At 44.9% G+C, this 27671-nt stretch overlaps 1 protein-coding gene across 1 annotated transcript in view; it reads right to left on the reverse strand.

Moving 5' to 3' along the window:
• The window catches only part of CABYR (calcium binding tyrosine phosphorylation regulated), a 43380-nt gene extending 19807 nt beyond the window's left edge, over positions 1-23573 (reverse strand). The window contains exons 1-2 of the mRNA XM_056521734.1: positions 23498-23573; positions 3205-3374 (exon numbers count right to left, since the gene is read on the reverse strand). Coding sequence (XP_056377709.1) covers positions 3205-3349 — 145 coding nt within the window. The 5' untranslated portion in view covers positions 3350-3374; positions 23498-23573. The remainder of the gene's footprint in view (positions 1-3204; positions 3375-23497) is intronic.
• Positions 23574-27671: the final 4098 nt, after the last annotated feature.

Below are 27671 nucleotides of genomic sequence, written 5' to 3' on the forward strand. Positions count from 1 at the left end.
CCGCAGTGGCTGCCTGGGAGAGGCGCTTTGAACTCCAGCGTGGCGCTGCTGCACTTAGACGTGAGGTCACGTCACCATGGGGGTGACGTGACCTTACGTCTAAGCGCAGCAGCTCCACGTCAGAGTTCGCTGTGCCACTGATTAGTGCGCCTGCCGCCCTGCGCTCTGTCTCGTAAAGGCCCTGCTTGTCCTCAGGTACAGAACCCTGCTTGTCCTGTGTATAGGGCCCTGCTTGTCCTCAGTGTACAGAGCACTGCTTGTCCTCAGTGTACAGAGCACTGATTGTCCTCAGTGTTCAGGGCCCTGCTTGTTGTCAGTGTACAGAGCCCTGCTTGTCCTTAGTGTACAGATTCCTGCTTGTCCTGTGTATAGGGCCCTGCTTGTCCTCAGTGTACAGAGCACTGCTTGTCCTCAGGGTACAGAGCACTGCTTGTCCTCAGTGTACAGAACACTGCTTGTCCTCAGTGTACAGAGCACTGCTTGTCCTCAGTGTACAGAGCCCTTCTTGTCCTCAGTGTACAGAGCCCTGCTTGTCCTCAGTGTACAGAGCCCTGCTTGTCCTCAGTGTACAGAGCCCGCTACTCCTCAGTGTACAGAGCCCTGCTTGTCCTCAGTGTAGAGAACCCTGCTTGTCCTCGGTGTACAGGGCCCTTCTTGTCCTCGGTGTACAGAGCCCTGCTTGTCCTCGGTGTACAGAGCCCTGCTTGTCCTCGGTGTACAGAGCCCTGCTTGTCCTCGGTGTACAGAGCCCTGCTTGTCCTCAGTGTACAGAACCGTGCCTGCCCTCAGTGTACAGAGCCCTGCTTGTCCTCAGTGTACAGAGCCCTGCTTGTCCTCGGTGTACAGAACCCTGCATATCCTCGGTGTACAGGGCCCTGCTTGTCCTCGGTGTATAGAGCCCTGCTTGTCCTCAGTGAACAGAGCCCTGCTTGTTCTTGGTGTACAGAGCCCTGCTTGTCCTCAGTGTACAGAACCCCGCTTGTCATCGGTGTGCAGAACCCTGCTTGTCATCGGTGTACAGAACCATGCTTGTCCTCGGTGTACAGAACCATGCTTGTCCTCGGTGTACAGGGCCCTGCTTGTCCTCGGTGTACAGAGCCCTGCTTTTCCTAGGTGTACAGAGCCCTGCTTGTCCTCCGTGTACAGAGCCCTGCTTGTCCTCAGTGTACAGATCCCTGCTTGTCCTCAGTGTACAGAGCCCTGCTTGTCCTCAGTGTACAGAGCCCTGCTTGTCCTCAGTGTACAGAGCCCTGCTTGTCCTCAGTGTACAGAGCCCTGCTTCTCCTCGGTGTACAGAGCCCTGCTTGTCCTCAGTGTACAGAGCCCTGCTTCTCCTCGGTGTACAGAGCCCTGCTTGTCCTCGGTGTACAGAACTCTGCTTGTCCTCGGTGTACAGAGCCCTGCTTGTCCTAGGTGTACAGAGCCCTGCTTGTGCTCCGTGTACAGAGCCCTGCTTGTCCTCAGTGTACAGATCCCTGCTTGTCCTCAGTGTATGCAGCCCTGCTTGTCCTCAGTGTGCGGAGCCCTGCTTGTCCTCAGTGTGCGGAGCCCTGCTTGTCCTTAGTGAACAGAGCCCTGCTTGTCCTTAGTGCACCGAGCCCTGCTTGTCCTCAGTGTACAGAGCCCTCTTGAAGAAGTGCCCTGATCTCTCTGCCGGCCTTCTCAGTCGACAGCTGCATGGACCCAAAACAGGGTAGCCTGGCCAGGTGAATGGGTGGCTTATGAATTGTAGAGAGCGTTGAAAGGCAGGTACTCCTGTGAAAACCTTTTTTTTTTATTTTTTTTAAATCAACTGATGCTAGAAAGGTAAACAGATGTGTAAATTACTTCTATTAAAAAAAAATCTTAATCCTTCCAGTACTTATTAACGGCTGTATACTACAGAGGAAATTCTTTTATTTTTGGATTTCTCTTCTGTCACGACCACGGTGCTCTCTGCTGACACCTCTGTCTATGTCAGGAACTGTCCAAAGCAGGAGAAATTCCCCATAGCAAACATATGCTGCTCTGGACATTTCCTAAAATGAACAAAGGTGTCAGCAGAGAGCACTGTGGTCGTGACAGAAAAGAAATCCAAAAAGAAAAAATGTCCTCTGTAGTATGCAGCCGTTAATAAGCTGTGAATAGCGAGGTTATGATATATATTAAAGTTTGCCTTAAAATATGCAATTTATACAGTTAATTTTAATATCGCATGCTTACTTTTTTTTCTCTTCTTTTCATGCGCTTGGGGGGCCTCAGATTTTTTTCGCCTAAGGCCTCAAAAAGTCTAGAGCCGCCTCTGCTCAGAACCCAATTGATAAAATAACTTTTGACATGTGAAGAGTTTTGAAGTGATGGGTACACTTTAAACCACCTGTGCACAGCCAAATGTTAGCATCTTTACTATAGTCAGATAACCACACTACTCGCTGTCCTACTAAACAGAACATAGCTCTAAACCAGCAATACTCAACTGAAGGAGGGGGCACGGTGGCATGAATAATTGTGGGGGCACAGTGGCATCATTCATTATGGGAGCACAGTGGCATGAATAATTGTGGGGGCACAGTGGCATGAATAATTGTGGGGGAACAGCGGCATCATTCATTGTGGGGGCACGGTGGCATGAATAATTGTGGGGGCACAGTGGCATCATTCATTATGGGAGCACAGTGGCATGAATAATTGTGGGGGAACGGCGGCATCATTCATTGTGGTTGCACAGTGGCCTCATTAATTGTCAGGCACAGTGGCATCATTCATTGTTTTATGGTACAGTCTTTATCAGGGATACACGATGCAGCAGTATTATTTTCAGGGGTACAGTCTCTGGCAGTATTTAGAAAATACAGGAAACAGTAGGTTTACATCCTCCAGACTTCAGTCATTTTGCCTATTTCCTTCATGGCACTGCAGCCTCTAGGTGTGAACAAGGCCTCAGCGTTTTGCTTGGACCTTAACCAGTGGCAGACCTGAATAAGCGGACCCTCACTAAGAATAGTTGAGTTCCCCTGCTCTATACAAACATGGGGAGTAGAGTCTGGATGTCAACTAATGTAACTTTCCATCATTATCTTAAATAATACATTGTTCCCGATGTAAACCGTCACAACGATAGTGTAGCTGCTACAAAAACAACACGAATGACGGAATTTTTTTTTTTTTTTTTTTTAGCAAAATATGATATGAACCAAGCCTTACTGAGACAAAGCCTGGACTTACCACGTCTGTACTTCAGTAACTCTGCGAAATAATATGAGGCATAGTCGGGGATATTGTTGGGTTGAGTGGTCACCACAGCTCGGCTCAGGCCCTCCAGCAGTGTTTTTAGGCCGAACGGCACTAGGAGTCTCGGTTTTGTTGACATGTTTCTTTGGGATATTCCACAACTGCTAAAAGAGGGAAGAAAAGTAAGACTCCTTTCGCACTATATGTTGCTCCGTTTTAATGACCCGTTACAATGTCCCGTTAAAAAAAAACTTAAAAACGGCCATTAAAAAAATCCCATTCAAGTCTATAGGATTTTTTGATTACCTGTTATCACCTGTTATAGCCCATTATAAATAACGAACGTTATTTGTGACGAGAGAAAAATTATTGCATGTAACGTTTTTCTTTTCCTGTCACAAATAACACCCGTTATTCATAACGGGTGATAACGGATAATCAAAAAATCCCAACAGACTTGAATGGGATTTTTTAATGTCCGTTTTTAAGGGTTTTCTTAACGGGACATTGTAACGGGTCTTTAAAACGGAGTAACATATAGTGTGAAAGGAGCCTAAGAGGTGAGAATATGATTTATAGGCTACACCAGTGTTTCCCAACCAGGGTGCCTCCAGCTGTTGAAAAGCTACAACTCTCAGCATGCCCGGACAGCCAAAGGCTGTCTGGGTATGCTAGGAGTTGTAGTTTTGCAACAGCTGGAGGCACACTGGTTGGGAAACACTGTTTTGGATGCAGGGGCTTATATGATATATGATATATTATTTATAGGTTATGCCAGTGTTTCCCAACCAGTGTGCCTCCAGCTGTTGCAAAACTACATCTCCCAGCATGCCCGGACAGCCGAAGGCTGACAGTGTTTCCCAACCAGTGTGCCTCCAGCTGTTGCAAAACTACAACTCCCAGCATGCCTGGACAGCCAAAGGCTGACAATGTTTCCCAACCATTGTGCCTCCAGCTGTTGCAAAACTACAACTCCCAGCATGCCTGGGAGTTGTAGTTTTGCAACAGCTGGAGGCACGCTGGTTGGGAAACACTGGCGTAGCCTATAAATCATATATACCCTGCATCCAAGTCAGTGTTTCATAACCAGTGTGCCTCCAGCTGTTGCAAAACTACAACCCCCAGCATGCCGGGCATGCTAGGAGTTGTAGTTTTGCAATAGCTAGAGGCACCCTGGTTGGGAAAAACTGTCAGTCTTCAGCTGTCCGGTCATGCTGGGAGTTGTAGTTTTGCAACTGCTGGAGGCACACTGGTTGGGAAACACTGTCTTGGATTGGGCCTTCCAAAAAAACATAGGGGGAGATTTATCAAAATCTGTCCAGATGAAGAGTTGCTGAGTTGCCCATAGCAACCAATCAGTTCACTTTCAATTTTGAAGAGGCCTCTGAGAAGTGAAAGAAGCGATCTGATTGGTTGCCATGAGCAACTCAGCATCTTTTCCTCTGGCCAGGTTTTGATCAGTCTCCCCCATAGTGTGTATTAGTATAGGTATTTTTATTTTCATTATGTGCTTCTTTGTTCATGTGACTCAAGAATGTCTATTAAAGATTTGGGGGGCCTGGACACCACAAAAACTGTAACATCTATCAAACACACTTTTTTTCTTTCTTTCTTTCAACCATAGTAGTCTATAGTAGTCCTTTTTCGCGACTTTACCCCCAAAGGCTGAAAGTATGTCTGTGGGTACCCCTCGCACGGAACTTACGCACGAGGAGGACCTGGGGACAAAAGCCGTGTGCTTACCTTTATACTAATGTGATACTTAATACTAAAAATGCCACTATCCCCCCCCCCCCCTCCATCTTTATCCCCTTGTGCCATTATTCCCCCCTCCCGCTGATCCCCCTTTTCCATTACCCCCCCCCCCCCCCTTCCATCTTTATCCCCTTGTGCCACTATTATCCAACATGGCAAAAGGGAATCTCTCCCCCCACCCATCCCCCCTCCGATCCCCCTGGGCTGATATATATATATATATATATATAACACATCCCTCCCTCCCTCCCATACATTTCGTTTTGACTTTTTTTTCACATTACACAGCTTTTTCGGGTACCGCTCTCAGAGTCCCGTTCGGCGCCGCACAGAAGGGTGACGTCCTCCTGCGCTGTGCGGCACCTCAGTGCGACATCAGGGTCACAAGTCTCCCCAGGAACCAAGCAGCTCCCGTAAAGTAGCCGCGGCCGTGATACTTTCCCGAGAGCTGCAATGGCCATTCCCCGCAATGCGCTGACAAATACTGGCCAATGCATGGTTGGTTTTTGTCAGTACATTGTGTAGCGCCGCACAAACCTACACGTACCACCTGTTGAGAACCCCTGGTCTATAGGATGAAAAAGGCCAAGAATTCTTGAAAAAAAGACAACATACACTCAACATGTTGTGATTTAGGGAAACTGATCCTAAAAACACTACAACAGCATGAAAAACAATGAAAGAAAACAACACCATGTACGCTGTGTTTATATTTCCTTACTGACTTCTAGTTAACATCTGATGCAGCATTTTTGGCCCAAAAGCACCATGTATGGAGTATGGCAGGTTTTTTTGTAAGATTTGTGTGTTCTAGCCCAAAACATACTTTTTGCAATGTCAGCTTTTGTTCCACCAGAATACAATTTTTTGACAGGACAGAAAAAGATGACAGTCTCCATTTGTCTATCCTGTTAAAGAAAAAATCTTCAGATTCAGAACATTTTCAACTTTTTTTGCGCCCCATTGGAAATGAAACATGGATCTGTAAAGGGATCTATTTGAGAGAAAAACAACAACAAAAAAAACAGGATTGCAGAAAGTAATGAGAACAGACACCAAATGTAACCATGTGATCATCTCAGAGCATGGCATCATGTGATCATCTCAGAACGTGGCATCATGTGATCACCTCAGAACGTGGCATCATGTGATCATCTCAGAGCGTGGCATCATGTGATCATCTCAGAGCGTGGCATCATGTGATCACCTCAGAGCGTGGCATCATGTGATCACCACAGAACGTGGCATCATGTGATCACCTCAGAACGTGGCATCATGTGATCATCTCAGAGCGTGGCATCATGTGATCACCTCAGAACGTGGCATCATGTGATCACCTCAGAACGTGGCATCATGTGATCATCTCAGAATGTGGCATCATGTGATCACCTCAGAACATGGCATCATGTGATCACCTCAGAACGTGGCATCATGTGATCACCTCAGAACGTGGCATCATGTGATCACCTCAAAACGTGGCATCATGTGATCATCTCAGAGCGTGGCATCATGTGATCATCTCGGAACGTGGCATCATGTGATCATCTCGGAACGTGGCATCATGTGATCATCTCGGAACGTGGCATCATGTGATCATCTCGGAACGTGGCATCATGCGATCACCTCAGAACGTGGCATCATGTGATCATCTCAGAACGTGGCATCATGTGATCACCTCAGAACGTGGCATCATGTGATCACCTCAGAACGTGGCATCATGTGATCACCTCAAAACGTGGCATCATGTGATCATCTCAGAACGTGGCATCATGTGATCATCTCAGAACGTGGCATCATGTGATCACCTCAGAGCGTGGCATCATGTGATCACCTCAGAACGTGGCATCATGTGATCACCTCAGAATGTGGCATCATGTGATCACCTCAGAACATGGCATCATGTGATCACCTCAGAGCGTGGCATCATGTGATCACCTCAGAACGTGGCATCATGGGATCACCTCAGAACGTGGCATCATGTGATCACCTCAGAGCGTGGCATCATGTGATCACCTCAGAACGTGGCATCATGTGATCACCTCAGAATGTGGCATCATGTGATCACCTCAGAACATGGCATCATGTGATCACCTCAGAGCGTGGCATCATGTGATCACCTCAGAACGTGGCATCATGGGATCACCTCAGAACGTGGCATCATGTGATCACCTCAAAACGTGGCATCATGTGATCATCTCAGAGCGTGGCATCATGTGATCATCTCAGAACGTGGCATCATGTGATCATCTCGGAACGTGGCATCATGTGATCATCTCGGAACGTGGCATCATGCGATCATGTGATCATCTCAGAACGTGGCATCATGTGATCATCTCAGAACGTGGCATCATGTGATCATTTCAGAGCGTGGCATCATGTGATCATTTCAGAATGATCACTGGGCACTGGTATAATGGCTTTTTTTTTTTGCACGACAGGTTATTGGGATGTTTTTTCAGCACCTTATGGTTGGTTTCCGCCCCATAAATTTCGGCACGTATTCTAATTTCTGTGCTGAATTTCCCAGGCAATGCAGCTGTTATATTGAAATTGCGGCCATGAAAAAAAATTATACGGCAGCAACTTGGGGGATATCCGGTCGAGTAGAAAATATTGTATTTTGTGAACCACACTTTTGGGTACATAGGGGGACATGTATCATTATTTGTGTATGGTAGAAGCATTTTACCCCTTTTCCCGAATTCTAAATTATGTGCAGAAGCGCTAAATTTATCAATCAAGTGCAATGAGCTTCATAAATTGCGGGTAAATATAGTAATCTCCTCAATCCACTTTTTGGAAAATAGAATCAATGATTTAGAGCATCTTGCTACGTTAAGTCCAAGATGTCTTATATTTGCGCAAAAAAAACAGCTCTTGCGGCAACATTTTTGGTGTAAAAAAAAAGTACGCAGTTAATAAATTCATGTGTACTATAGATGTCACTCCAAGGTGCCCTGATTCAGCCACATCTGGAGGACATGCTCTACCAAAACGTGCGCAAAAAAATTGCGCAAAAAAAGGGCTTGCGCAAAATTTGGCGCAAAAAAATACACACAAAACAGGGGTAAAATCTTTGATACATGTCCCCCATATAATTTATTCTTTGTCATTATTATTATTGCTATGGGAAGTGGAATGAAACAACAACCCCCTCCATTTCACAACCAGGGTGCCTCCAGCTGTTGCAAAACTACAACTCCAAGCATACCTGTACAGCCAAAGTTTTGCAACAGCTGGAGGCACACTGGTTGGGAAACAGTCTTGGATGCAGGGGCTTATATTGTCTGAGGCATTAAACAGGTTATAGGGTTCATTGAAGCAGGTGTCACCCAGAGTTGGCAGCTCCTGCTCTTTGCAGACACTGCCCCTGTGCCCATGCCAGTCACTGGGCATACTATGAGGTTAGTACATCCATCTTCACAACAGCTGCTATGGCTCCAGAGCAGTGATCTACAAACAGTGACTCTCCAGCTGCTGCTAAACTACAACCCCTAGCATGCTCTCATGTGGCAGGGCATGCTGGGAGTTGTAGTTTCACAACAGCTGTAACGTCTCAGGGTGGGTGGAGATCGCTGCTCTAAAGCATTCTGCATTTTTGGCACTAACAGTAGAGTATAAAGTGAAGAGACCAGGATGGATGATAGTAGTGTCAGCAGTTCTCCAAAAAACCACGGAAACACGGGACTGTGTGTACCTGAACCTACTCCGGCCGCTTCGTCTTCTCCAGAGATCTTTCTCGCTGCCAGAACGCCAGCTCCCACTTTCAGCGACATGTGACGTCACACAGCCAGGGCGATGACGACACAAAAACGTTCAGAGACGCTCCAGTAGTTACTAATCATATACACTAGAGGGCGCGGTTCGCTTCTGATAGAAGACACGCGGAGTCTCACAGGAGAAGATCATCCTTACCTTAAATGGGCACCAGATGGCGCTGTTACACACAAACAAAATGACACCATTACTTGATATGTTGCTGTAAAAGTTTGACCCTAACATGGACGCCAGATGTCGCTGTTGCCAGGCTATATAGACATATAGATACAGTATAGATATTGATATTCTCAAATATTTTGGCGGACAATGATCTCTTGTCTTCACCATTTAATATTTTCTAGATCTGGATGGAGCTTTAAATGATTCCCAAACCCAGTTTCTGACTAACTTCTTATTCAATATATTTTACAGCATATTTTTTTTCTGCAATGGTTATTATATATATATATATATATATATATATATATATATATATATATATATAGGAGCATGGCTGTGTGATGGGGACTTGTTTTACCCCTATTTATGCAAATTTGTATACGTGGCATTTAGGCTAAGGTTCCACTTATTCTGGCAGTTTTTGGATATCTGCCACTGCAGTTTTTTAACCAATGTCAGGAAGGAGAAGTGTCCATAAGGAAGGAGAAGTGTAAGTCCTTCTATTATATTTCCCATTGCTTTTGAATACACTTCTGGTTTTGGCTCAAAAACTTCCCACATTTTATTATACAAAGTATTCCTAGATCTAGAGACGCAGCCCTTTTTTGCAATTCTGACCACTGTCACTTTAAGCATTAATAACTCTGGGATGCTTTTACCAATTATTCTGATTCCAAGATTGTTTTTTCGTAACATATTCTACTTCAACATTTAACGTTAACGTCCCCATGGTGCCAGAACAGTGGACACCCCCCAACATGTGACCCCATTTTGGAAACTACACCCCTCACAGAATTTAATAAGGGGTGCAGTGAGTATATACACCCCACTGGCGTTTGACAGATCTTTGAACAGTGGGCTGTGCAAATGAAAAATAAAATTTTTCATTTTCACAGACCACTGTTCCAAAAATCTGTCAGACACCTGTGGGGTGTAAATGCTCACTGCACCCCTTATTAAATTCTGTGAGGGTGTAGTTTCCAAAATGGGGTCACATGTGGGGGGGGTCCATTGTTCTGGCACTATAGGGGCTTTGTAAACACACATGGCCTTCAATTCCAGACATATTCTCTCTCCAAAAGCCCAATGGCGCTCCTTCTCTTCTGAGCATTGTAGTTCACCCGCAGAGCACTTTACATCCACATATGGGGTCAGAAGAAATGGGGTTACACATTTTGGGAGGCTTTTTTCCTCTTTTCCCTTGTGAATATGAAAAATTTAGGGTAACACCAGCATTTTAGGGATTTTTCATTTTTCCATCCAACTTTAACGAAAAATCGTCAAACACCTGTGGGGTGTTAAGGCTCACTATACCTCTTGTTACATTCCGTGAGCGGTGTAGTTTACAAAATGGGGTCACACGTGGGTATTTTATTGTTTTGTGTTTATGTCAGAACCGCTGTAAAATCAGCCACCCCTGTGCAAAGCACCAATTTAGACCTCAAATGTACATAGTGCACTCTCACTCCTGAGCCTTGTTGTGCGCCCTCAGAGCATTTTACGTCCACATATGTGGTATTTCCATATTCAGGGGAAATTGCGTTACAAATTCTGTGGGTCTTTTTTTTTCCTCTTGTGAAAATGAAAAGTATGGGGCACCACCAGCATGTTAGTTTAAAATATTTTGGCTTAGACCCCAACTTTTCCTTTTCATAAGGGGTATAAGGAGAAAAAGCCCCCCAAAATTTGTAACGCAATTGCTCCCGAGTACGGAAATACCCCAATATGTGCCCCTAAACTGTTTCCTTGAAATCCAACAGGGCTCTGAAGTGAGAGAGCACCATGCACATTTGAGGCCTAAATTAGGGATTTGGATGGGGGCGGACCCGGATGCAAGCGCTAGGCCCTATTCACACTGCAGTATTCCTCCTCAAATGAAAGCTTAATACACTTCTATGGAAGTCCATTCACACTTCTGCAGAATTTTTGCTTGGATTCCGCACCAATTCAGCACAAAATCCTCAAAAGCGGAAGCGGGGCAGATGAGTGGAAATTCTGCCGTGTGAATAGGGCCTTACAATTGCCAGTGATTCCCATACAGGGAGCCTCCAGCTGTTGCTAAACTCCCAGCATGCCCAGCATGCTTGGAGTTGTTATTTTGCAACAGCTGGAGGCTCTGTTTTGGAAACCCTGCCGTACAAGCCATTTTTATTGGGGGGGGGGGGGGGGGGGGAGATAGTGTAAGGGGGTGTATATGTAGTGTTTTACCCTTTATTTTGTTGTTATGTAGTATTTCTAGGGTACATTCGCACTGGCGGGAGTTTATGGTGAGTTTCCAGCTAGGAGTTTGAGCTGCAGCTGTAAACCTGCCTGTTCTAAAAAGTTGGATGTGAAGTTTTTTTGTTTGTTTGTTTGTTCTTGATATTCCTTTTGGGCAAATTGTAGAATTGTAGCTCTGACTGTGATTTTTATGATCACCTTAAAATTCTTCATGAGCATTTTCGTTTTTTTGGAGAAAATATATCCTAGAATGGTGTGTTCCAAACAGTGCGTCTCCAGCTATTGCAGAACTACAATTCCCAGCAGCCAAAGGCTGTCCGGACATGCTGGGAATTGTAGTTTTGCGACAGCTGGAGACACACTGTTTGGAAAACACTGTCCTAAAAAGTTCCTCAATACTGCCTATAAAAAAAAGCGTGTTCCCTGAAACCAGACATGTAGCTTGTAGCAATGTAGCTTTTTTGTCCCAATGCCAAATCTGCAACAGGGCTACATGTGCCATTTATTATACTGGTCTCTTTTGGGGCAGATGGGCCTTTGGCCCCCTTGGTACCAGGGCCCTAGTGCAACTGATACCTCTGCACCCCCTATAGTTACTCCTGTGCTTAAAACAAAGTGATTTGGTTACTAAGGTGGAAAATCTCTAAAAACTCTATGGGGGAGATTTATCATTAGGTGTCTATTGTAGACACAGACCTATCCCTTTACACTGCTTATCTAATTTTCACTTTTGATCAAGATTTACTAAAGTTGTGCACTCCTTTGATAAATTTTGTGCAAATGTAGAAACGCCCCCCCTCGCTCTACTGTGCACTCCTTCTCTACCTCACACTTCACAGAGCTGAGGCATTTTCCTGCAGTACACTGCTCAATAGCTGGAAGTGCCGGAGCAGGAGTGTGCGCCGAACAAAACTCTGCAGAATAGTAAATATTTATAAATATATATAAAGTACATAAATATTTATAAAGTACAGAGGGGGAGATTCTCAAAGAATTTTGCGCCAAAAAAAAAAATCGATTTTGGCACGAAAAGTATTGACCAAATTTTCAAAGAGCTTTGTGCCGCGGTTTACACTGTCCACATTAGTTTTGTAAAAGTGGGCGTGTCCACATATATTGTCTGCTTTACATGATATTTTCAAAGGGGTGAGAGCCCAGTTTACAAAAAAAAATTTCCACCAGCTTTTTTGATAGTGTAGAAATCACAGAAATGGTTGTAGTTTTATTGTTTTTGTTTTCTTCTCATTTTAGATACGTGAAGGCGGAAGACTATGTCAGATTTGGTGGACTGCGATGATGACCAGTGTTTTTTTAAATGTCAATAAAAGGGTTAACGAGGGCTGTGGGGGAGTGTGTTTTTTTTAAAAATAAACCATTTTTTCAATGTGTTGTGTTTTTTATAATTGAATTTTCAGGCTTAGTAGTGGAAGCCATCTTATAGGCAGTAACCATTACTAAGCCAGGGCTTAGCGTTAGCCCCAAAATCAGTTAGCGCTAACCCCCAATTATTGCCTCCCCGGTATCAACAGGCCCGGAGCGTAAAAAAAAATCGCTCCTGGGCCTAGGCGGTAACAGGCTGGCGTTATTTTGCCTGGGGTGGGCCAGTAACAGTGGTCCTCGCCCACCCTGGTAACGTCAGGCTGTTGCTGCTTGGTTGGTATCTGGCTGATAATGAAAAAATGGGGGAACCACATAAAAAAAACGCATAGGGTTCCCCCTATTTTCAGTATCAGCCAGATACCAACCAAGCAGCAACAGCCTGTCGTTACCAGGGTGAGCGAGTACCATTGTTACTGGCCCTCCCCAGCCTAAATAACACCAGCCTGTTACCATCTAGGCCCAGGAGCGCCATTTTTGATGCTCCGGTCCTGTTGGTACCGACTCTTCCTGGCACCCCTGTGGCGGTGGGTACCGGGGTAATGATTGGAGGTTAGCTGATTTTGCCCCGGCGTTAGCCCCGGCTTAGCAATGGATTCCATCTATAAGACGGCTTCCACTACTAAGCCTGAAAATTCAATTATAAAGATACACAACACATTGAAAAATAAATTTTATAAAAAAAAAACACTCCCCCACAGCCCTTGTTAACCATTTTATTGAAGTGAAAAAAAAACACTGGTCATCAACGCAGTCCACCGAATCTGACGTAGTCCTCCGCATTCACGTATCTGAAATGAGTGGCGGGGATTATGAATTATGACAGCATATACAGGAGCCTGGAGCTGGCGGGGAGCGCAGTGTAGCCGCATGTGCCGCCGGCTTTTGCAGTTAATAAATGCGGATCGCAGCGGGTCTCTGGAGAATGACCTGCTGCCATCTGCCCCTCAGCCCCTGGACTATAACTCCCATCATGGGCAGAGTCTGTCCATGATGGGAGTAGTAGTCCTAAAAGTCCTGCAGCTGGGGGATGTGCAAGTGCCATCCCTCAGTGCTGCGGTACTACAACTAGAGTCTGTCCCATGATGGTATTTATAGTCCAGGGGCTGAGGTACAGATCGCACCGAGTCATTCTCCAGAGACCCGCATTTATTAACTGTACAAGCTGGTGGCACATGCGGCTACACTGCACTCCTCCCCGGCTCCTGTATACACTGTCATAATTCATAATCCCCGTTGCTGGGAGCCAGGAGCTCTGATTGGTGAAAAGCCATTCACCAATCAGAGCTCCGGGCTCCCGGTGGTGGGGATAATGAATTATGACATGTGTATACAGTACTCCCCGTCTGGAGCCGGCGGGGAGCGCAATGGAGCCGCATGTGCCGCAGGCTTGTTAACTTAAAGCATACCCGTCAGATCCAACAAAAAATCATTTTTTAATATATCACTCAGTACGTAATCCTGATTTTTATGTTTCTAGCACCTTTCTTTTTTTTTTTTTTTATAACACTTTTAATTTAGCTCACTAGTCTGAATTCCTCTCAAAGGAAGGGGGCATGGCCTCACTGTTCAGGTCTCCGCCCCCTCCCTCAGTATGCTGTCTGCTCACATCTCCCCTAGCATTCGCAAAACTACAACCCCCAGCTTGTCCTCACTGACAGTAGCTGGACACAAGATGACAGTGGGAGGATTTTTCCTCAGCTGTGAGCCCCGCGCTCACAGCTGTCAATCAAGGAAGTGTGTCCATAACTTAGGCGATGATGCATGGACACAGCAGGACTAGTATGTGTCCAAGCAGGCAGGGGGGTAGTTGTTTCACTGGCTTTTTCAGTATGAAATACTGAAAATTTTCTAATGAAAGCAATTGCAAAACCTATTGGTTATACATGCTTTACAACAAATCAAAAGTTTTTTGTATCTGAGAGTGCCCATTTAATAAATGTGGATCGCAGTGAGTCTCAGCAGAATGACCTGCTGTGATCTGCACCTCAGCCCCTGGACTATAACTCCCATCATTGATGGAGTCTGTCCATGATGGGAGTAGTAGTCCTAAAAGTCCCGCAGCCAGGGGATGTGCAAGTGCCATCCCTCAGCGCTGCAGTACTACAACTACTTCCATCATGGGGCAGACTTTGTCCATGATGGGAGTTATAGTACAGGGGCTGAGATGCAGATTGCAGCAGGTCCGCACTTATTAACTGTACAAGCCGGTGGCTCCACTGCGCTCCCTGCCGGCTCCTGTATACAGCTCTCATAATTCATAATCCCCGCTGCTGGGAGTCCGGAGCTCTGATTGGTGAATAGCTTTTCACCAATCAGAAATCCCGTCTCCCAGCGGCGGGGATTATGAATGGTGACAGCGTATACAGTATTCCCTGCCGGGAGCGCAGTGTAGCCGCATGTGCCGCCGGCTTTTACAGTTAATAAATGCGTATCGCAGTGGGTCTCTGGAGAATGAACCGGTGCGATCTTCCCCTCAGCCCCTGGACTATAACTCCCATCATGGACAGAGTATGTCCATGATGGGAGTAGTAGTCATAACTGTCCCAAAATAATTATGTTTCCAAAATGAAAAAGGGAACACAAGTTTCACATTCTTGGATGCTTTCTGACACTTTGGTACATGTCCTCCGAGGTGGTGTACATTTGCGCAAGAAAAATGCTTTTGTGCAGTTAATAAATTTGATTCTACAGTAGAAAGTGCTCTATGGTAAACTTAACCGTAGACATGGATATGAAGAATTCTATCAGATTTTGCACACAAAAAAACCCGCAAAAAGCCTGCACTGTGATTACTCCTCCCCTTCCCTCTCTGGATTTATGCTGTACACACACACACACACACACGATTATTGGAGATTGCCTGTACTCTACCATCAAAGACAATACGGTGAGTGTATACCTTACATCTTCCTATGTCATTCATGTGTATCATCCTTAGGCAGTGCTGTAATGCTGAGACTTGTTGTTTTCATATAGTTGGAGGTACAGTGTTTGAATAACTCTTTTTTGCAGCATTGTTGCCTTCAAATGTGTGCCTACAGCTTTTGCAAAACTACAACTCCGAGCATGCCCAGACATTTTTTGACTGTCCAGGCATGCTTGGAGTTGCAGTTGTGCAACAGCTGGAGGCACATATTTGGTAAAACTCTGTGTTACAGCAGTGTTGCTACAGGCTGTGTTACTCCTGCAGCCTTGTCAATCAGCCATCTCATGTCCATGACCCTTGGACACGCTCATGTTGCCGTGGGACTCGTCAGTGTCCCAGGAGGTATGGGGACCCCTAGGGGTGGGATTTTCAAAGGCAGTTTTCTTTAATAAAATGTGAAATTTTTTTAACCCCTTAAGGACTCAGGGTTTTTCCGTTTTTGCACTTTCGTTTTTTTCCTCCATACCTTTTAAAAATCATAACCCTTTCAATTTTCCACCTAAAAATCCATATTATGGCTTATTTTTTGCGTCGCCAATTCTACTTTGCAGTGACATTAGTCATTTTACCCAAAAATGCACGGTGAAACAGAAAAAAAAATCATTGTGTGACAAAATCGAAAAAAAAAACGCCATTTTGAAACTTTTGGGGGCTTCCGTTTCTACGCAATGCATATTTCGGTAAAAATGACACCATATCATTATTCTGTAGGTCCATACGGTTAAAATGATACCCTACTTATATAGGTTTGATTTTGTCGCACTTCTGGAAAAAATCATAACTACATGCAGGAAAATTTATACGTTTAAAAATGTCATCTTCTGACCCCTATAACTTTTCTATTTTTCCACGTATGGGGCGGTATGAGGACTAATTTTTTGCGCCATGATCTGAATTTTTTATCGGTATGATTTTTGTTTTGATTGGATTTTTTGATCACTTTTTATTCATTTTTTAATGGTATAAATAGTGACCAAAATACGCTTTTTTGGACTTTGGAATTTTTTTGCGTGTACGCCATTGACCGTACGGCTTAATTAATGATATATTTTTATAGTTCGGACATTTACGCACGCGGCGATACCACATATGTTTATTTTTTATTTTTTTTACACTGTTTTATTTTTTTTATGGGAAAAGGGGGGTGATTCAAACTTTTATTAGGGAAGGGGTTAAATGACCTTTATTAACACTTTTTTTAACATTTTTTTTGCAGTGTTATAGGTCCCATAGGGACCTATAACACTGCACACACTGATCTCCTATGCTGATCACTGGCGTGTATTAACACGCCTGTGATCAGCATTATTGGCGCTTGACTGCTCCTGCCTGGATCTCAGGCACGGAGCAGTCATTCGTCGATCGGACACCGGGGAGGCAGGTAAGGGCCCTCCTGGTGTCCGATCAGCTGTTCGGGACGCCGCGATTTCACCGCGGCGGTCCCGAACAGCACGACTGAGCAGCCGGGTCACTTTCACTTTCACTTTAGAAGCGGCGGTCAGCTTTGACCGCCGCTTCTAAAGGGTTAATACCGCACATCGCCGCGATCGGCGATGTGTGGTATTAGCCGCGGGTCCCGGCCGTTGATTAGCGCCGGGACCGACGTGATATGATGCGGGATCACGGCGCGATCCCGCTTCATATCGCGGGAGCCGGCGCAGGACGTAAATATACGTCCTGCGTCGTTAAGGGGTTAAACAAGTATATTACAAAAACTATTGTTTTGCCAAGATGTACAACATATAAAAAGTTTTTATATCTAACAGTGCACATTTAAGATTTTGTGGCCAGAAGGCTTTAAATGGGAACTGTCAAAATCAAAAACTTTATATGTTTTACATCTTGGCAAAATAGTGCGGTTACAACTTAAAAACCGGCAGACAAGGAAGCCAAACACCAAAGGAGGAGGAGTGCCACTAACAGCACAGCCACAATCCCCAGGACGCACCAACTTGATTGTTTTGTGGACCTGAGGAAGGCGCATGCCTGCGCTGAAACGCGTAGTCCGAAATCTTTTAGTAAATATCGTCCTGTGCTACCGTCCCGTCATTTCTAGCAGAAGCGAATTCCCTCACTTTTTCTCTATTTACTCTCCCTATTTCCGGTTACATAAGGGTACGGAAATGTAGAGGTAAAGTGAGCCGCACATTGCACATAGACCACCCACCGCACAACCGTTATAAGGTCTCGCTTGTTCTGTTGGACCACCCCAGTGGATCAGGTGTGACACCGAGAGCGAGGTGGTGGGTTCCGTCAGTTTTTTCCTACAAACAGCACACAAGAGAGCGCCCCTCTTTTTTCTTTTTACCTTTGAAACACCAAAGGAGGTAATAGCTATTTCACGCCAGGTAACGGCGCTTCTTCTGACCACACCGGTTATATGTTCGCATTCTGGGAAATCTGTTACAGAACTGAAATGGGATTTAAGCAAGGACTACATGACAACTTGTGGTCGCCGGCAACAAGAATTAAATATGTTGCTGTTTATGATAATGTATGAAGTCACGCTGTGCCCCAAAAGTCACCACAATTGTGTCACGCCACTCAGGGCCGTATTTACAGGTCATGGTGCAGGGGTGTGGACATTTTTAAAAACTACTTGTCCAAGGCACTAAAACGGAACACAATCTACTTGTCCCTCATGACAATCCACTAGTCCTGGTACATAAAATAAAATAGTATGTAAATAAGGTTTTTATAAATAGAAACTTAATAGGCAGACCAGTATGTCACCCCATTAGGTGGATAGGGCCCCTGATAATTAAGTCCGCCCCATTAAGTAGGTAGTCCCCCCTTTAGGAAGGTATGTCTCTTTATCAGGTAGGTATGTCCCCTCATCAGGTAGGTAGGCAGGTAGGGCTCTCCTAGTAAGTAAATAATGCCCCAGATAGATATGTACCCCCCCAGTTGGTAGGAAGGGGGGCTCCCCCAGTAGGCAGACAGAGCCCCAGAAAGATATGTCCCCCATTAGGTAGAGCTCCCCCATATGTAGACAGGTCCGCAGATAGATATGACCCCCATCAGGTAGGGCTCCTCAATAGGTAGTCAGACCCCGAGATAGATATGACCCCTCATCAGGTTGGGCTCCCCAGTAGGTACACAGGCCCCCATATAGATATGACCTCCATCAGGTAGGGCTCCCCAGTAGGTACACCGGCCCCCAGACAGATATGACCCCCATCAGGTAGGGCTCCCCAGTAGGTACACAGGCCCCCAGACAGATATGACTCCCATCAGGTAGGGCTCCCCAGTAGGTACACAGGCCCCCAGACAGATATGACTCCCATCAGTTAGGGCTCCCCAGAAGGTACATTGCCTCCCAGATAGATATGAAACTTCATCAGGTAGGGCTCCCCAGTAGGTGGACAGGCCCCAGATAGATATGACTCCCATCACTGATGGTGGTCTTATCTATCCGGGGGCCTGTCTACCTACTGGGGAGCCCTACTTGATGACTAGGTGGGGCTTCCCAGTAGGTAGAAAGGCCACTAGATAGATATGACCCCCGGCAGGTAGGGCTCCCATTTAAACAATTATACCACCTAAGTTTCAACCAGGGTGCCTCCAGCTGTTGCAAAACTACAACTCCCAGCATGCCTGGACAGCCGGAGGCTGTCCGGGCATGCTGAGAGTTGTAGTTTTGCAACAGCTGGAGGCACCATGGTTGAGAAACACTGCCCTAAATAGATAGGTTAGCCCCCTAGTGGTAGGCAGGTCCTCCCTTATATAGTGAGTAGCCAAGTTTGAGTAAGTAACTCACTGCTACTTACATCTCCATGTTCCCTGCGGGGACTTCCTGGCGGAGGTGCGCGCAGTGAGTGATGTCATCGAACGTGCCGCGCATGACGTCAGCGCCCCGTCGTCCTGCGGGGCACTTGTGGCACTTGTCATCGCGCGCACCTCCGTCAGGAAGGCTCGGTATAGGCTGCAGCATACAGCAAGACAGTCTGTCCACGTCATATGTGAATTCTTCCGCCATTTATTCTTCCGACATTGCCCGAAGCAGGGCTACATGCCTGACCAATTCCCCTGCCCGGCGCCCGGAACTGCATGTCCCGGGCGTCGGACAATACAATTGCCTGTGGTGCTTTTATCACTTGGACTAAATGCACTCCATTAGGATAATTCCAAATGCGTCACGCCGATCTGTCCAAATATGCAGCTTGTGTTACATGTAGATTTTGTTTAAGATTTACCATGGATCTCAGCCCTATACACAGAATGTGGGGAAATTAATCACAAATCTACAACAACATGAGCAACTGGGGCTAAAATCTACAGGGAAATTTATTGCACTTCTGACCCATGTGGATTCAACCAAAAGGAGGAAACATTTTTTCCCCAGGCCACAACATTGAGGCAGCAGCTACAACACAAGTATTTATCTTTTTTTTTTTACTCATCAAATTGCTGCCCCCTCAACACTGCTGCTTTAGGCACAGTCCCACAGGTGCCTAATAGCCAAGGGTGTCGGTAGGCTAAGAGGGCTGAAGCCCCAGGTCTGGCTTAGACTTACTCGCTCACTAATGGGGAATCTAGGACTCTTGCCCCAGATCCCTATACAAGCGAGTGCTGCTTTCAGCGTAATGCGCATACTGGTGAAAACTGCCTGTGAGCATAAGCCGCAGGAAGTGCTGGACCTTCAGCTTACACTGACAGGAGACTGTGACCCTTTTCGCCCCTGGAGTGCAGGTGTGATGATGTCACTCATCCGGCCTGGCTGTACTGCAGGGGAGATGGCTACATGGGACAGGAGGGAGTATGTATTTTTTTAATTTGTTTTATTTTTTTTCATCCTGACATATCTGGCTACGGCGGGGGGCTACCTGGTTAACTACCTACCTGGCTAGCTATCTAACTGGCTACCACCTAACTATATAGCTATATAGCTATCTGGCTACCTTCCTACTTGATTACTTATGTAGCTAGCTACCTACCTGACTACCTACCTACCAGGCTCCTAACTAGTCAAGCACCTATCTACCTGGCTACCCACCTATCTGGCATCCCTGCTAGATACCTACCTGGCCACTTAACTATCTAGCTAAAGGGTATGTCTGCAGCAGCACTCAAATTCTGTTTATTCCATTAAAAAAAAGTGTCTTTACAAGAGTGATGCTTCAACTGGCTTAACCCAGTATTTCTCAAGTCTTCAGTTGCTCTTGTAAGTACACTTTTATATGGAATAAACACAATTAGATTCACTTTTTTGTGTACTGCAGAAAGAACCTCTTTGCTGTCTAAACTTGTTGCCCCCTAACCAAGGCTTCAGAATCTGCATGCACCATTGGAGTTTATCTGGGTTGTGGATGTGCTGTTCTTCTGATTTACCTACCTGGCTACCTAACTAGCTATCATCCTAGCTACCAACCTACTGACGTACTTACCTACAGCCCTATCTACCTACTTAAGGATATATTAATATGTTCAACTATCAAGTACTGTGGTACATACCTAATGGGAGAACTACTTGCATACTGGGGGTGGGATACCTTCTTAATGGAGGACCTACTAACCACTTTAACTATGTTGGACACTAAGGGGGGCATTATTACAGTTTGGGGGTCAATAGATGGGGCAATTGTGTAGAGGTTCGGAGTGCACTGGAAAAATGCAGAGTCTAAGATGTTTATCCTGCAGATGCAGAACACTTTTGCAGTTGCAGTTTTGGCTGCAAGAAGTGGACATGGCCATCTGAGCCGAACAGAGAAGAGAAAAGAGGACGTCACCTGTGAGTCACTGGATGTAACTGTAATCACTTATATGGTATATATATCCTGTGTACCGCTGTTATCTACCTCTATATGTTCCTGTATATAATCAGTTATATGGTATATAGATCCTGTGTACAGCTGGTATCTACCTCTATATGCTTTTGTATATAATCAGTTATACGGTATATAGATTCTGTGTACAGCTGGTATCTACCACCTATATGGTCTTGTATATAATCAGTTATATGGTAAATAGATCCTGTGTATAGCTAGTAGCTACCTCTATATGGTGGATGTATGTGGCAATACTAGTCTTTTGTATAGTGGATTTTATTTATTAATAACATAGCAGTATTTGTCAGTGGTAATGGTAGTGGTCATGGTGTGGCAGTATTATTTGTCCCTTTTTTCGTACACACAACTGTGTGCACCTGTGCACGTACTTCATTTTGTTTGGAACTGCTGACTATTTTTTATACTGGTATTATTGTTATCTGTAAGATCTCAGCATGTATAGGCTGCCTAAGAATAGCAGGATGGTGGTTGCAGCAATCAGACTCTTATCACCCTCAGATCCCAGCATTTACTGACTATGTACAGGCTGCCTGAGAGTGATAAGAATGTGATTGCTGCAACCACACTCCTATCACTTTCTTAAAATCTGTACATACTCAGGTAGCCTGTACAGAGATCTGAGGGTGATAGGAGTGTGATTGCTGCAACCACAAGGTACAGTTGCCCAATGGTAAAAGTGAGATATTGTAGGAGACTTTGTGTGTGCTTGGGCATGGCTAGAGTGACTGGGGTGTGGTAAGGGGCGTGACTGGGGCTATAGGCTCTAGCCCCAGGTGTTTTGAGACCTAACAATGCCTTTGCAAATTCAGCCCTAACCACAAGGGGCAGAGATCCAAACCTTCCAGATATGTGTGCACTCACATTCACTATGCTGATATCAGCAGTGCAACATAATACAGGGTGGGCCATTTATATGGATACACCTTAATAAAATGGCAATGATTGGTGATATTAACTTCCTGTTTGTGGCACATTAGTATATGTGAGGGGGGGAAACTTTTCAAGATGGGTGATGACCATGGTGGCCATTTTGAAGTCAGCCATCTTGAATCCAACTTTAGTTTTTTCAATAGGAAGAGGGTCATGTGACACATCAAACTTATTGGGAATTTCACAAGAAAAACAATGATGTGCTTGGTTTAAACGTAACTTTATTCTTTCATGAGTTATTTGCAAGTTTCTGACCACTTATAAAATGTGTTCAATGTGCTGCCCATTGTGTTGGATTGTCAATGCAACCCTCTTCTCCCACTCTTCACACACTGATAGCATCACCGCAGGAGAAATGCTAGCACAGGCTTCCAGTATCTGTAGTTTCAGGTGCTGCACATCTCGTATCTTCACAGCATAGACAATTGCCTTCAGATGACCCCAAAGATAAAAGTCTAAGGGGGTCAGATCGGGAGACCTTGGGGGCCATTCAACTGGCCCACGACGACCAATCCACTTTCCAGGAAACTGTTCATCTTGGAATGCTCATACATTAGATAGATCCCTCCAAGACTGTTGGAACACAAAAATTGATGGTAAGGTGTGGTATATGGGGTACAAAGATAGTGGGGCCATTCTTCATCAATGGAAACCTGAAGGTCACTGGATATGCAAAATTGCTACATGATGATGTGTTTCCCTCTTTATGCACTGAAGCTGGCATGTTCCCTGAGTTTTTCCAGCAAGATGGTGCACCACCACATTATGGGTGTCAGGTCTGAGCATTCCTAGATGAACAGTTTCCTGGAAAGTGGATTGGTCGTCGTGGGCCAGTTGAATGGCCCCCAAGGTCTCCCGACCTTTTTTGATCACATGATTCAAAGATTTCTATTGAAGAATCCAAGAAGAAGAATAAACGCCACAAAAGTGTGTGTGTGTGTGTATATATATATACACATATAATGTATGTATGTATGTGTGTGTGTGTGTATATATATATATATATATATATATATATATATTTAGTCCAAGGAAGATCACATGCAGCACTCCATAAGTTGAACAAAGTGAGTAGCTTTATTCCATCAGGTGAACAGAATATGTTTCGGTTGCCCCATGGGCAACCGAAACGTTGTATTCTGTTCACCTGATGGAATAAAGCTACTCACTTTGTTCAACTAATGGATTATTGCATGTGATCTTCCTTGGACTAAATATATATATATATATACATACACACACACACACACACACACACACACACACACACACATACATACATACAAACATTATATGTGTGTATATATATATATATATATATATATATATATATCTTCCTTGGACTAACCTTTTGGGACCCTGACCTGGGCTCTCCACCTGCGGGCACCCTCCATATATTTTGTTGGCTGTGCTGTTCCTCCAGAAAAAACAATTATGGCCCAGATTTATAAATCTGTGTGAGAGAAAAAGTGGAGGGATTTTCCCACAGCGACCAATCACAGCTCAGCTTTTACTTTACCAGAGCTCTTTAGTTGAGCTGTGATTGGTTGTTGTGGGAAAATCCCTCAGCTTTTTCTCTCACACAGTTTGATAAATCTGGGCCATAATATATATATATATATATATATATATATATATATATAGATCTATATACACACACACACGTATATATGCGTTTTGTTGGTATGGCATTTCATCCTTCCCTGCTTACTCCCAGCTTACAACTGGATGCAGTGGTTTTTCTTACAAAAGAAAGCTGTGTCATCCATTGAATTATTTTTTCCTTTTTTTTATTACTCTTAAAGGGAAACTCTGTTATTTTGGTTCTTATGCCCTACCCACCGGCGCCCCCTGTGTTCTGAAGATTTTTGTTCAGAACAACGGCTATCCTGGTGCACGGGAGTGCTGGGGGTCGACATGCCCCCTCCATATATTGTCCATGGGAGACATACAAATACAGTTTTATGAAATATCCATAAAAATAAACACAGAACATAATCACAGATCTCTTTCCTTTTATTTTCTTTGAGGAAATATAAAAGTGCAAGTTCTTTATTAACTTTACACCACAATAAATGTTAGATTTTTGGTAACATCTACAGTCCAAATTGTACGTAAATTCTAAGAGAACCAAATATACCCCAAAAAACAATGAACGTGAGGCTGCACAATGCATACTCGGCCCCTTTATTGCTATTAGACAATGCCTCCGAGTATGAAACAATGGTGTGCTTCTTAGTGAATAACTTACAAACGTCATGTTACCCAGAATACACGGCTCTGTACCCCTGACTACTGTTCCTTTATATGATTCCATGCTGTGCACCTCAGGGTTGAATATTCTACATATGTATCATATCACTGACTGTTCTCATCACAGGCAAAGTCTAATGGAGGCGCCGCTGCTCACATGTAACATCGTGGACCAGTTTTAAACAGGCTTCATACGTCCGCATTTTATCATCTGTATCATGGCTTCAAGACCAGGAGCTTCCATCATTTTACGGAGCCAAATGTTAAAGGGGTACTTCACTGGCTGGCATGGAACTAAATGTTACGAACGCTGTTTTTTTTTGCGCTGCGGATGTCAGTCACGCCCCCTTGTGACGCCACGGCCACGCCCCCTCAATGCAAGTCTATAGGAGGGGGCGTGACAGCCGTCACGCCCCCTCCCATAGACTTGCATTGAGGGGTGTGGCCGTGACATCACAAGGGGGCGTGACTGACGAAAACAGCATTCGGAACATTTAGTTCCATACCAGCCAGTGGAGTACCCCTTTAAGGAGTAAAGGATTAGACAAATATGTCTGCTGCATTCTAGTAACAGTGCCAATTCAGGATGCGTCAAGTATTGCAGCTCAGCTCTATTAAAAAATATGATGATGAGCTGCAATACCACATATAACCTGAGGACAGGTGTGGAGCTGTTTTTGGAAGGCAGCAGACACGTAAATAATTCAGTCAACCCAATTAAATGCAGTTGTATTACCACCCTGAGCAACTGGCCTTAGTAATAGAGATACGAATTAAAGCTGTCAGATAAAATCTGATTTATTGAGGATGTCATATTGGAGATTCAACAGAACATATAATAGTAATGCACCCCCAGACATATATCTGTGGTGGAAATAATAAAATCTTCTACTCGAAGCTCCTCTTTTTTTTTTTTTGCCAGAAACAGCGCCACTCTTGTCCATGGGTTGCCTCTGGTATTGCAGCTCAGCCTCATTCACTTGAAATAGGGCTGAGCTGCAATCCAGGTCACAGCCCACGGATAAGGGTAAAAAAACACGGCAGCTTTCGACCACGTGCCGCAACTGGTCGCCGCATGAGTTTGCCTGCAAACCAATGCAGCGATTCTCTGGCACATTTCAACTGCATCATTTTGGAATAGCTGAAGGAACCAGAGTACCAGGAAGAAACTCACACAACCCAAGGGAGAACATACAAACGTATAATATTTCAGGGTTTTTTTTTCTGCGAAAAACAGTGCAAATCTGGAGGATAGAAGTTTTTTTTAGGGGCAAGCCCGACATAGAGTAAGGAAGATGGTGCTGGTAGCATCACAACATCTAAAGGGGTAGAGTGAGGAACAGGTATGGGCAGCTTTTCAGAAGGAAAGGATTACTAATTGGTTGTGGTGTGGTCAAGGAAAACCCATCAAAGGGTTTTATTAAAGGGGTACTCCACTGCCCCAGCGTTTGGAACATTTTCTTCAGAATGCTGGCTGCAGGGGGTCATGACATCACGCCACACCTCTAAATACAAGTCTATGGGAGGGGGAGTGGCAACTGCGTGGCGTGATCGTGATGTCACAAGGGGGCATGGCTGTGACGTCAGTGCTGCGTCGCTAATCATAAGGCACGGAGCGAAGTTTGCTCCGTGCACCTGATGACTACAGTGCCGCAGCTGAGATCGTGGGGGGTCCCGCCGCTTTGATTAGAGGATAAGATGTCTAGGGGTGGAGTACCCCTTTAAAGGGGTTATCCAGGAAAAAAACTTTTTTGTATCCATCAACTGGCTCCAGAAAGTTAAACAGATTTGTAAATGACTTCTATTAAAAAAAATCTTAATCCTTTCAGTACATATGAGCTGCTGAAGTTGAGTTGTTCTTTTCTGTCTAAGTGCTCTCTGATGACACCAGTCTCGGGAACTGTCCAGAGTAGAAGCAAATGCCCAGAGCAAACCTCTTCTACTCTGTGCAGTTCCCGAGACAAGCAGAGATGTCAGACAGAAAAGAACAACTCAACTTCAGCAGCTGATAATTATTGGAATGATTAAGATTTTTTAATCGGAGTAATTTACAAATCTGTTTAATTTTCTGGAGCCAGTTGATATAAAAAATAAATAAATAAAGTTTTTTCTTGGAATACCCCTTTAACATCTCTGATAGTTCAGTATCATGTAGATCAGTGGACGTGGTGTCATGTCTATGATTCAGGTCTTCTACATTACTAGCATAATCATACGGGGACCTGTAAGATTCGGGCATCTGGCTCTATCCTTGGCTGGGTTCACATCACGTTTTCCCCATACGGGAGCGCATACGGCAGGGGGGAGCTAAAACCTCGCGCTCCCGTATGTAATTCATTTCAATGAGTGAAACGTTCGGTCTGGTCGGCTCATTTTTGCGCCGTATGCACTTTTCCCCCCGGACCTAAAACTGTGGTAAAGGGTTGTAAAAGCGCATACGGCGCAAAAATGAGCCGACCGGACCGAACGTTTCACTCCGGTCGGCTCATTGAAATGAATTACATACGGGAGCGCATACGAAGACATACGGGAGCGCGAGGTTTTAGCTCCCCCCTGCCGTATGCGCTCCTGTATGGGAGAAGACATAGTGGGAACCCAGCCTTTCTTCTATGTTGTATTTCCTTTTAGATATAGCTTTTGGTGCTTTGCATGGTCACATCCCGTCTTGGTAACTAAAGGCACCAATAGCCAATAGACCATTGCTGACCTATTACGTCTGTGGGCACCGGCAGACATTTCCATAACACTTTTCCTATAGGTAAGTAGCCCTGCCTGCTGGATTGCCTTATTCAATCGCCATTGGTTCCACCAAACATCAAAGCTATGCGGCTGCCGTAACCTCTCATGTCTGACTGGTATATATAAGGTCAGCATGGGGGGTGACTATATTGTGCATAAACATTTAGATATTCACCATTCAAATATTGTCTAAATATTATAGGGGTCCCCCACTGGTAGTATAGCCACTGTATCCCAAAAAGTCTTCCATGTATATGCCCATGGAAAGTAGACAGCTTCTCTGCCCTATTCCTTATGCAGATATAAGTATAGGGCAGTGTTTCCCAACCAGGGTGCCTCCAGCTGTTGCAAAACTACAACTCCCAGCATGCCCGGACAGCCAAAGGCTGTCCGGGCATGCTGGGAGTTGTAGTTTTGCAACAGCTGGAGGCACCCTGGTTGGGAAACACTGGTATAGGGGGACATGTCCCCTTTAAATATACACCAGCGCAGACCATGTCATGCCCTCACTATCATGACATCCAGATACC

Source organism: Hyla sarda, chromosome 5 (genome assembly GCF_029499605.1).
Source record: "Hyla sarda isolate aHylSar1 chromosome 5, aHylSar1.hap1, whole genome shotgun sequence".
Lineage (NCBI taxonomy): Eukaryota > Metazoa > Chordata > Amphibia > Anura > Hylidae > Hyla > Hyla sarda.